Source organism: Emiliania huxleyi, assembly GCF_000372725.1.
Source record: "Emiliania huxleyi CCMP1516 unplaced genomic scaffold EMIHUscaffold_22, whole genome shotgun sequence".
Taxonomy (NCBI): Eukaryota; Haptophyta; order Isochrysidales; family Noelaerhabdaceae; genus Emiliania; species Emiliania huxleyi.
This window is the reverse complement of record NW_005200417.1, coordinates 359,507-370,081: the sequence shown is the minus strand read 5'-3', so window position 1 is coordinate 370,081 and position 10,575 is coordinate 359,507. Positions and strand designations below refer to the sequence as shown.

At 63.6% G+C, this 10,575-nt stretch overlaps 4 protein-coding genes across 4 annotated transcripts in view; 2 read left to right on the top strand and 2 right to left on the bottom strand.

Annotated features, from left to right (window-relative positions):
- The window catches only part of EMIHUDRAFT_204692 (phenylalanine tRNA synthtetase), a gene marked incomplete at both ends in the record, with an annotated part of 1,819 nt that extends 719 nt beyond the window's left edge, over nucleotides 1-1,100 (bottom strand). Inside the window, 2 exons of the mRNA XM_005780117.1 lie at nucleotides 343-923; nucleotides 1,062-1,100. Coding sequence (XP_005780174.1) covers nucleotides 343-923; nucleotides 1,062-1,100 — 620 coding nt within the window. The remainder of the gene's footprint in view (nucleotides 1-342; nucleotides 924-1,061) is intronic.
- A 1,115-nt stretch (nucleotides 1,101-2,215) lies between these two features.
- On the top strand, nucleotides 2,216-3,000 carry EMIHUDRAFT_204691 (hypothetical protein; the record flags this gene model as incomplete). The annotated part of the gene is made up of 3 exons (XM_005780116.1): nucleotides 2,216-2,731; nucleotides 2,849-2,874; nucleotides 2,958-3,000. 3 exons carry the CDS (start codon nucleotides 2,216-2,218, stop codon nucleotides 2,998-3,000), a joined length of 585 nt encoding a protein of 194 aa, XP_005780173.1.
- A 1,771-nt stretch (nucleotides 3,001-4,771) lies between these two features.
- Nucleotides 4,772-6,416, bottom strand: EMIHUDRAFT_100128 (hypothetical protein; the record flags this gene model as incomplete). Its single annotated transcript, XM_005780115.1, has 5 exons — nucleotides 4,772-4,867; nucleotides 5,136-5,201; nucleotides 5,338-5,445; nucleotides 5,813-6,325; nucleotides 6,372-6,416. The coding sequence occupies 5 exons, from the start codon at nucleotides 6,414-6,416 to the stop codon at nucleotides 4,772-4,774; spliced, it is 828 nt and encodes a 275-aa protein (XP_005780172.1).
- A 480-nt stretch (nucleotides 6,417-6,896) lies between these two features.
- EMIHUDRAFT_100127 (hypothetical protein) lies at nucleotides 6,897-7,877 on the top strand (the record flags this gene model as incomplete). The annotated part of the gene is made up of 1 exon (XM_005780114.1): nucleotides 6,897-7,877. One exon carries the CDS (start codon nucleotides 6,897-6,899, stop codon nucleotides 7,875-7,877), a length of 981 nt encoding a protein of 326 aa, XP_005780171.1.
- Nucleotides 7,878-10,575: the final 2,698 nt, after the last annotated feature.

The window sequence follows — 10,575 nt, the reverse complement described above, 5'->3', positions numbered from 1 at the left end:
TAAAAAAGATAGGGCCCCGCGGTGCCAGGAGGGACTCAGATGTCGACTAGATGAGAGTAGCTACGCATTGAGCAGTCTGTGGGTTGAGGTGGAGAAGGAGGGGTTTCAGCATAGAAAGCGCGCGGGCTAGCTATGCGCGGCGAGGGCGGCGAGGGGCGCTGGCCCGCGCCTCCATCCAGTCGCCGTTGTAGTAGATCTCGAGCTCGAAGGATGGCTCGGTGAAGGGGAAGTACCTGCAGCAGGGAGGTGCCACTCCGCTCACCCCCCTCTCCCCGCCCCCGCCCCACACCGCCCTCCCGCCCACGCGCCGCCCTCCCCGGGGGGTGGGCGTGCGGCGCGCACTCGTCGATCCACCGCTTCTCCACCGGCCCGAAGAGCGCGTCGCACAGCCCCTCCAGCGTGCGCTTGAGGTCGTCGGCCACGAGCTTGCAGCCGTCCGAGGCGAGCCACTCCTCTCGGCTCATCTCGCCCTCGCCGACGAGCGCGGGGTCGAAGAGGCGGACGCCCTCCATCTGGTGGAAGGCGGGGAAGTGCGACGCGTCGATCTCGTCGCGCCGGTACACGTCCCCCGTGCAGAGGAACGCCTCGTACCCCTTCCGCATCAGCGTCGACTGGTGGGCCGACGTGTGTGTCCGTAGCAAAAGGTCTTCCGACGAGGAGGCCTCGCGACCGCCCGGCCGCGACACGTAGTAGGTATCGGACGGCAGCCGGCCCGGGTGGTCCTCCGGGATAAGCAGGTCGTCGAAGCACTGCTGCGCACTCACCAGCGGGTCCATCGCGTCGGCGATCTCAAACTTGACGCCGTCGATCGTGGCAAAGTAGTCCTCAATCTTCTGCTTGATGATTCCGATGGGGTGATCGGCCGTTTTGTGCAAGTCGCGCCCGACCAGATTGGCGATGTAAGGCGTGACGTTGTTCCCCGTCTGCCCCGTGATGAAGCGGTCTGCTGCCGTGGTCGCCGTCGCAGAGGCTGAAGCGGCGCGCGCGCGCGCGGCGCTGCGGCTGCTCGCCGCGAGCGGCCGCGCGACGCCGGGAGCACGGCCCGCCAGAGAAGAAGGCACGCGGTATGCGAGCGAGACCGCCGTGAGCATGAGGTACATGCGAATGTGGCGAGGCAGAGCGAAGCTGGGGCGGCGCTGAAGCCGGGAAGTTACCTAGGGCGAGAAGAATTCTACGTACGCAGACTGGCTCGGACTTCCGCGAGAACAAGGGACCGGCAGGCGGCGGCGTCGCAGGACGAGGCAGAAGAGAACGACGCGACAGAGGAGGAAGTGACAAGGGAGAGACCGACGAGAGTGGGACGGCCGCGAGGTGGCATGAAGGTTGCAGCGAGAAGCGGCGAGAGACTGCGAAAAGAGATACGAAGAGGCAGACTCCCCAGGGTGGGCGACGGCTAGCGCACCACACTCCTCTCCTTAAAATCCCTGTGTGGTGGCGGCGTGCCGTTCTCCCATCCCTCCCTTGGGTTGTGTGTTTTCTTTCTTTCTTTCTTTGGCACTACAAAAGGCACAGCCAGAGCGAAGCTGAGCGGCGGAAGTCACCTGGGCTTGAGAAGAAGAAGGGAGAAAGAAAGAAAAACAGTTGCCCAAGGGAGGGATGGGAGGATGACGGCACGCCCGCCACCACACAGGGATTTTAATTGAGAAGAAAAAAGAAAGTTACCTAAGCGAAAAGAATTGTGAGAAGAGGAGGAATTCTTGAACCTACCCCAGTCAGCAGACTGGCTCGGACTGGCACTACAATGATTTTTCTCCCTTCTTCTTCTCAAGCGGAGTTTCATCTTTAGTCCCGGACTGTGAACACTGGGGCTTCAGCCTGTGCTGCCACAACATCTTCCACTACACGTGCCTCCTCGCTCAGACCAAGCCGCGGCAGGCGGACTACGTCACGCGCCAAGGGCGATGCGACATCGCCACGGATTGCCCCAGCTGCCGCAGCGAGATTTATGGCACCCGGCGGCGCTTGCTCAATCGCGGCCCGCTGGGCGGCGAGCCGCCTCGGCGCAACGAGTCGCTGCGAGCGCAGAGGGCCAGAAAGGGATTCTAGGTGAGCGTGTGCTGCTCCGGGTGCCGCCTCAGCACTGAGTTATTGTGTGTATAGTGGAGAGGTGCCTGGCCGCTGAGAAGAGCCCTGCCTCCAACATGGAGCACGTGGAGCGCTTTGCTAAAACCCTCACCTGAGCGCTTTTTTTCCCGGGGGCGCGCCGAAAAACATCATGCAGGACGCCTCACCCTCAGCCGAGCCCTCACGGCGCAGCTACATATTGCTGGGCGAGCGCGTGCTGATCCCGGCCACTCTCAAGAACAGCACGACTGGCTACAAGAACGTGAACTACGATCGCGGCAATAATAAGTTCAAGGCGCAGGTGCGGGTTGCTGGCAAAAGTGTCTCCCTCGGCTACACCGCCGAAGAGGCGGCCATCGCCTACGCTCGGTCAGAGTACGGCCGCGCCGACGCCGCCAAGCTGCTGCAGCCTCGCCCCGCTCCCACTGCCGCTGGCCTCGAGGCGATACGGCAGGCGGAGAGGGAGGGCCTGACTCTCACCGCCAGCAGCAGCAACAGCGGCTACAAAGGCGTGACCTTCTACCCAAATCGGCAATGTAGCAAGAAGTACCAGCTGAAGGTGAAGGTTGGCGGCACAACAGTCTTCCTCGGCTGCTTCGCCACCGCCGAGCAGGCTGCGCTCTTCTACGCCCGCAGGGAGGCGGGCAGGGACACCAGCGATCTCACCGTGCCGCCGCCGCCGCCGCCTCCCGCGCCGTCCTCTGCTGCTGGCGCCGAGCTAGGCTGAGTTAGAGCGAGTTCGAGTGGTGTATGTACGGGAGAGCCCTCCATGCCCCTTCGGTAGCTCCCGCCAGCGGCCTCTTGGACGGGGTGCAGTACTTTTGTGTTCCACCAGTGCCAGGTGTTTGCACAACCTTTCATGCTTACTGACGACAGTATATGGGTAACACTAGGGGTAAAAAGGAGTGTCGCGAAGTCCCCGCCCGGTCTTTGTAATTTGAAATTCGAGAGGACGGTTAACCCTTTTGCTTCATAACGCTCATGGTTACTCGCTCATACCACCGACTTCCCGAATGATTACGGTTGATTAGAGGGCAGATTTGGAGAGATCTCGAGGAGTACATACAGATAGACCCTCCAACCATCAGAAAACTCCGACCTGATCGGTCGTACTGACCGCCGACAGATCACTCCAGACAGCAGACAGGCCGATGTCTGCACGCGGCCGGCCGGGCGAGAGGCTTGACATGATCCGACCCTGCGACCCTGACGCTGCTGCTCTAGCTATCAGACAACTGCTGACTGCTGCCACAATGTGCGACCTGTGCTGGCCCACTTGGCGGCCTTCCCGGTCAGTGGTGAGGCGCAGTTCAGAGCTGTCGATGGCGCGATGCCGCACTGGTCCCACATCGGTGACACGAGACCACCACGTTTGCCGGTCCAAGGGAGAGGCACTGGCGCTGTCCTGAGAAAGTGCATGGTCCCTCTTGACTGCCCATGCGCGCGAGGCTGTGTAGGCATAGCCTCGAGAGTGCCAGCAGCCAGTCGCCGAGGCAGTTTGTGACGCGCATTGCGTCAGAAGCGTGCACGCGCTGGAAGGACACCTTCCTACTGGCCGTACGATCAGGTCGTCACTGAATGGTGGATACTAAGGCCGCGAGCTATGCGGGTGATCAATTGTGCAGCATGGCACGGTCAGCAGCGCCGACAGGCTGTCGCAAGGCGTGATAGCATGGCCGCAAGTTCACCGAATTCCCATGAAAACAAGTAAAAATGCGCAAAAAAGAATAATGCACCGGCCCTCAGCGGAGCTGGGAAGAGGACCGCCGCAAGCGGCGTGGCGTGGAGCGGTTGTGCATCCCTCCGGGGGCCCCTCTGCGCCGGGGAGGCGTTGTTGGAGGCTAGGACGCAAGCGTCCGTCGCCCTTTTCAAACTCGGGGCCCACTCCGCTACGCTCCGACCCGAATTTGGAGGGCCTAAAAGTTTAAGGTGTTGCTGCGCAAAAGGGGTCGGACACCGGGCGCAGCTCATGCTAAGAGCTAGAAGAGGAGATAGAGAGAACAACCACCCTGTCCCGTTATTTCGACGTTATTGCGTACACCAACAAACACCACAAAACGCTCTCTCTCTCCTGTCCTCACTCAGGGGGGTCACAACTACCAAGTCCCTCGACTAGCTGCCACAGGGCGCAGCTGCCACAGGGCGCAGCTGGAGACGCTCCCCCTCAATCGGCATCCACCCCCACCCGCTCCAGCCCCACTTCTGCTGCCGAGAGAGCTGAATCGAAGCAAGCGAGCCATTGCATCTTGGCGTGCTCCTGGAGCGCGGCTTTCTGCGGCTACGAGCACGGCGGAGTCGGCGCCGTAGCGCGCATCGTTCCCGCTCATCGCCCATTCCTCCCACGTGACGTGTGTCGGCCGCGATTCGATGTCGCCACCTTCATCGCCAACGAGGACTCCCTCGACTGCAGGGGGGCTCCGGCGCGGGGAGGGACTCCGCCTGCTGCGCTGGCCGACTGCGCCCTCCTCCTCCATGGGATCGATCCGATTCCGCAGCGGCGGTGTGCTGCGCGGGAGGCGGCCGCGGGCACGCTGGGCTCGATCAGCGGCTTTCCCCTCAGGTAGCGCGAAAGCACGATTTGGCGGATCTTGGCTTCAATTTTACGAATGTCTTGGCACCAGCTGAAGGCTTGGGTCCCACATCGCCGGATTTGTGCACGGTATTCGGATTTTGCTATTTGCTCGTGTGGGGGTATATTGCAGATTTGTCAATGGTACCGCGTCTGCGACGCGGGCGCCTTGCGGGCAGAGCCCTTAGCCACCCTTTTATCTTGCGCGGTCAAAAAGTCGCGAAAAATCGGCGCCTGCGGCGGGCCATGGGACCCCATCTCCCCCCCCCCATGGATACCCTCTAGGGCCCCCGCCTCCCCCCAGAGAGTCGTAGTCGAGACGAGCAGCTTCGAGGGGCCTAAGAAGAGTGAGACTCCTCGTTCAATCAAGAGTAGCAGCAGTCGTAGTCGAGACGAGCAGCGTCGAGGGGCCTAAGAAGAGTGAGACTCCTCGTTCAGTCAAGAGTAGCAGCAGTCGTAGTCGAGACGAGCAGCGTCGAGGTGCCGTCTGTCGCAACTGCACCGCCAGCGACGCTGAGGTCGTGGTCTTGCCGACGCCGCCCTTGCCGCCGACGAGGACGAACCGGTCCTGGGGGGGTGGGTTCGGGTACCGTGGAGGGAGGGGATGGGTTTGGGTACCGTGGGGGTAGGGGACGGTCATTTTGGTCGGCCAGCAGGTCCTCCCATGCGTCGGCGTTCGTGCCGCGGAAGGCCTGCGAGGCGACGTACTGCAGCGGGAAGACGCCCCGCATCTCGAGGTCGAAGAAGGGCAGCCGCGAGAGCGCGAGCTCGCCGAGCGGGGAAGAGCCGTCGAGCCGCTTGAGCTCGCGCCCCTGCTCGGCCCGGGTGCGGTCCAGGAGGAGGTGATCTCGGGTGATCTCGAGTGATCTCGGGTGATCTCGGGTGATCTCGAGTGATCTCGGGTGATCTCGAGTGATCTCGAGCGATCTCGAGTGATCTCGAGTGATCTCGGGTGATCTCCTGCTCGGCCCGGATGCGGTCCAAGTATGCGGCGGAGGAGGCACCGTCCACGACCTGAGGACAAAGAGGGGCACCCAACTCACACGCTGTTGCTACTGCTGCCGCTACTGCTGCTGCTGCTGCTACTGCCGCTACTGCTGCCGCCGCCGCCGCTACTGCTTCCACTACTGTTGCCGCTGCTGCCGCTACTGCTTCCACTACTGCTGCCGCTGCTTCCACCTGGTTGACGATCAGGTGCGAGACCGGCACGCCTTGGTCGGCGAGGGCAGAGAGCAGCCGCGCGCACTCCGCGACGGCGAGGCGCGACGGGATGCCGACGACGACGAAGTCGGTCACGGCTTCGTCGGTGAGCAGCTCGCGCAGGGAGGCGACGCGGTCTCGCCAGCGCTGGAGGCGCGCGACGGCGGCCTCGATCTTGTCGGTGGGGTCGTTGCCTCCCAGCACGCCCTTGAGCAGGCCGATGGCGGCGAGGAGGCGCGCCTTGAGCGCCACCACCTTGCCGAGAAGGTTGTCGAGGAACTCTGGAAAGGCGAGCAGCCGCAGCGTGTGGCCGGTGGGCGCCGTGTCGAAGACGACTCGCTCAAAGCCTGTGAGCGAGGCTGCGCCGTCGGTGTCCGGCTCGGCGCCGCGCACGACCGCCAGCGTCTCAGCGAGGGCAAGCAGCTCGTCGAGGCCGGGCGGCACGTTGTCGAGGATGTCGGCGAACTCGTCGAGGCCGAGTTGGCCGAGCACCTGCGGCAGCGGAGACGGTGCTGCTAGACACGCGGAAGCCGCTGACTGCGGCGCGGAAGCGGTCGACCGCGTCGGCCGTCTCGACCTCCATCGCCTACAGGTTCTCGCACCCGGCCACGCCGACGGGCGAGCCGCCAGACACACACACACACACACACACACACACACACGCACACACGCGCACACACACACACACACACACACACGCACGCACGCACGCACGCACGCACGCACGCACGCACTTTTACACACGCACGCACACCTTGGCTCCATCGCCCCGCCCGCTGCGTGTGCGTGTGGAGACGTCTACCTCCCCCCCCTCTCACCTTAGGTGCTCGCCGTGAGGCACACGGGAATGGCGGCGGGCACAAAGGTGGAGGAGGAGTGTGTGGAGCGCTCGATCGCCGAGCTCGCCGCCGTGTACGCCTCGGAGCTGGTCGCGTACCGCAAGGGGGCCCCCTTTGGCTCCACGCTCGCGCACCAGATCGGCCTCGCCGCGCAGCGCCTCGGCGGCAACCCCCGCCGGCTGGTGCTGATCGAGCCGCCGCCGCCGGGCCCCTTCCCGCGAGGGATGCGCTACCTGGGCCAGGGCCGCAAGGTGACCCTGCACGACGCGGCGGAGGCGTGCCTCTTCATCCGCGCCACCGCCGAGGCGGCGGCGCAGCGGCCGGAGCGAGGCGCCGACGCGGAGGCGGACCAGCCCCCCCCCACCAACAAGACGACCGAGGAGCTGCTGGCGGAGCTGCGCGACCTGCCCGACGCCGCCCTCGGCTACTTCATCACGAAGGCCTTCCCGACGATGGGGCGGAGCGAGGAGGAGGCGGTCCGGACGACGAGCCGCACGCTGCACGTGGTGCGCCACATGCAGACCCTCGTCTTCCACGAGTGGATGGAGCGCAAGGACCCGCTGCCCCGCTTCACCGGCCCGGACGGCTCGGCCGCCATCTTTGTCAAGGCGACGCGCCGCAAGGAGTGGCTGCAGAAGCTGTTTGGCAGTGTGAGCGGCGATCTGCTCGACGCGGTCGAGCCGGCCGCCGCCGGCGACCGGGGACGCGGCACCGACGACGAGGGAGGCGGCGCGGCGGCGGCGGCGGCGGGCGAGCCCAACGCCGCGGCGGCGGCGGTCACCTCGGCGCTGCGCTCGTGGAACCCGGTCAAGCGGGCCGCCGCCGCCGCCATGACTGCGCAGGCGAAGGCGGAGTTCGACGAGGTCTGCGAGGTGAGGCGCGACCGCACGACGCTGCTCGGCCCGTCCGCGCTCGAGATCTATGTGCCGGGCAACCATACCCACGTGTCGGCCGTGTGCGTCTCGTACCGCGACGCCAACTTCCGCGCGAACGTGGAGCGGTTCCTCGCCCCCGACGCGCCGACCCCGCCGCCGCTGCGGCCCACCGGCGCGGCGCAGTGCGTCGCGCCGCTGCAAAACATGGCGGAGCGAGTGGACGCGCAGGTGGACGTGCCGCGCTGGCTGCCCGAGCTCGTCTTTGGCGACCTCGACGAGCTGCGCAGCGCGGTCAAGCGGCCCGGCGTGAACATGGAGGATTTTGTGTAGTACATGTAGTAGATCGGGGTGGGAGCTGGGCGGTTAGCCGGATGTGGCGAGCTGCCAAAGCCGCAGGCGTCGCTCGCAAGGCAGCAGCCGCACCACTGATACGTTTTCACTTTTCTGTCTAGTGTGCGAGAGCGATGGTGCGGAACCCCTTTTGTCTACTGTCTGTGTCAGAGCATAGAGGCGTTGTAGGAGTCGCATGTCAATTGTCTCATGTGTGGCGGAGAATGTCTGTGTACGTACGACGTCTCCCGACACAAGTGACAACACCCGCCCAAACCACACGAATGAGACCGCGGCACTGCCACTGGATTCCCATCTACAAAACCCCGGTCCTATAATATTACAAATTTGGCCATGATTTTTACGGATTTGTAAAATTATGGGTGTCGGCATAAAATAACACCTGCAACATAACACGTGTAAAATAATATTAAGGGCATTATTTTATGGACCTTTAAATTAGAAGGACTCCTTTTCATGCTGCCAACGTACAAACCTCAGAGCAGGACAGCCACGCGCTGATCACTGTACAGGTGGCGGTACACACACACGTAAGTCACACCGTCACACGTACACGTGGTATCGGGGTACACTACAAAGCGCACCCTAGAGCAGGTACATGTCAGTGTTAAGGCGAAAGAGAGGGTTTTCAGCCGACAGGTCGTCTGCTATGCTCGGGATGATTGCCGCTCGGTAGCGCACCGCGTCCGCGCGCACCACTCCGTAGTGCGGTGCGTTGGCGCGTGGGTGGCCGGATCTCAGACTGCCAGGTCGCGTCGACCAGCGGAACGTCTCGAAGGGGCCAGCCTTCTCCAATGGAGTGAGCTCTCGCACACGCTGCGCAGCGAGGTCTGGCAGGGAGTCCAGCCACCTCACGTAGCAGAGCTCGACGGGGCTCATGTACTGGGCCACAAAGCAAAGGATGAGCTGGCCGTACCACATCTTGCGGTTGCCAGTGTCAACAGCGACAAAGACAGGAAACTCTCCCGTCGCATGCAGCTGTCGGAGCTCCTCGTCCTGGCAGAAGGCGGCGTGCAATTTCGAGCCCCCCCGCTCGGCTGCAGCAAAGTTGCTCGGCCTACAGAGTACAGTATGGATGTCCCTCACTCTGGGGGGGGGGAGGAGCGATCCCTCATCTTCACAAGCTATCACACCAGCGCTGGACGGCCACACCAGGGCGGATCTCGATGGAGTCGGAAGTGAGGCTCGGCATGCCGCCCGGGTAGTCGACATTCTCGCTCCCGTTCGACGTGAGCTGCAAGTAGAAGCTAGTGGAGAAGGGCAGCTGACGAAGGGCGGGGTCGAGAGCGGCGGCAGCATTCAGCCGAATGCGGAGTACTGTCCTCCGATTGCCCATCAACTTCGCACTTGGCAACGCCTGAGCCGGGGGCGGCGCCACGCGTACTGGTGCAGCCGCCGCCTCCTGCTCTCGACGGACCTGCAGAAGCAGCTCCAGCAGGTCGCACCGCCCCACGATGGTGGTCATCTGCCGCTCGGCGCCGTGGCGCCCATGTTGCGTGTTGGTGCGCCCCCATGGCACCTTTGCGTTGCTCTTGTTGAGCAGCTCGCCGTCGGCGTCGTTGTACCAAAGTAGGGAGCCGCGCGCGATGGTCCACATCGCAACGTGCACGCCGGCGTGGAACTTGATCTTGCGCTCGAAGGCCTCCTTGCCAAAGAGGCGAATCGCGAGATCTTGCCACTGCTCGTGCAGGTCGGTGGTGTACCTCAGGCTACTGTCCGTGTGCGCCCGGCGGTGCACGAGCTCGAGCCAGTCAAAGTAGGTGGTGAAGAGGTCGAGCATCAGAGGGCACTCGGGGAATAGGTCGACCAGCAGCATGCGCCAGAAGCGGAAGATGTCGCGAATGGTGTCCTTGGAGGAGATCTAAGAGGCGCACCAGGAGTCACAACATTCAGCTCGGAATCTCCGCGAACGGCGTGTCACGGGTTAATCTAAGCGAATCTAAGCGAATCTCGGCGGAATCTCGGCGGAATCTCGGCGGAATCTCGCGGAATCTCGGCGGAATCTCGGCGCGCCTGCCCAAATTTGATGGTGGAGTCCCAGGGATTGTGGACATCAAAGTAGGCGCCATACAGGTAGTGCGAGATGCCGCGCGCAAAACTCGACTTGAGCATGTGCGTCGGCACCACCTTGGCCACGACCCAGGCGTCAATCTTGCGTCCGAGAGCAGCAAATTCGGCGCGGGTCGTCTGCTTCTGGATGGTGTTGAATGCGTGCTCAACCAGCTCCTTGCCCGGTCCATGGTAGGTGAAGTGCAGCAGCGGGATCGCCGTGCCCTGGAAGACATCCAGCCCAACCACATTGAAGCACGGGTTCGGGTGAGGATGGAGCCCGAAGGGCTGCAGCATGCGCGCGCGAGCCGCGTGCGAGGTTGGATTGCTCGCCCAGGCTCGACCAATCAGGGCTCGCTCCGAGTCTCGCGTCCGCAGGTCGTACTCCTGGTGGGACCAGAAGCCGTGCCCCTGGCGCGCGCGACACAACCAGCAGGCCTGGTTCTGCAGCGTCTGAGTCACAGAGGCTATCTTGGGGTAGTCGAGAGAGAGACCGAGCACGACCGGGTAGACTGTCTCAGCGCGACCGTGCGCGCCAACAGCAGACATCCCAGCCAGTGCCACCATGCTCGTGTCGCCCACGCTGTCAAAGAGGGTCCGCACCTGGGCGCGGTGCAGCGCCTTGCGA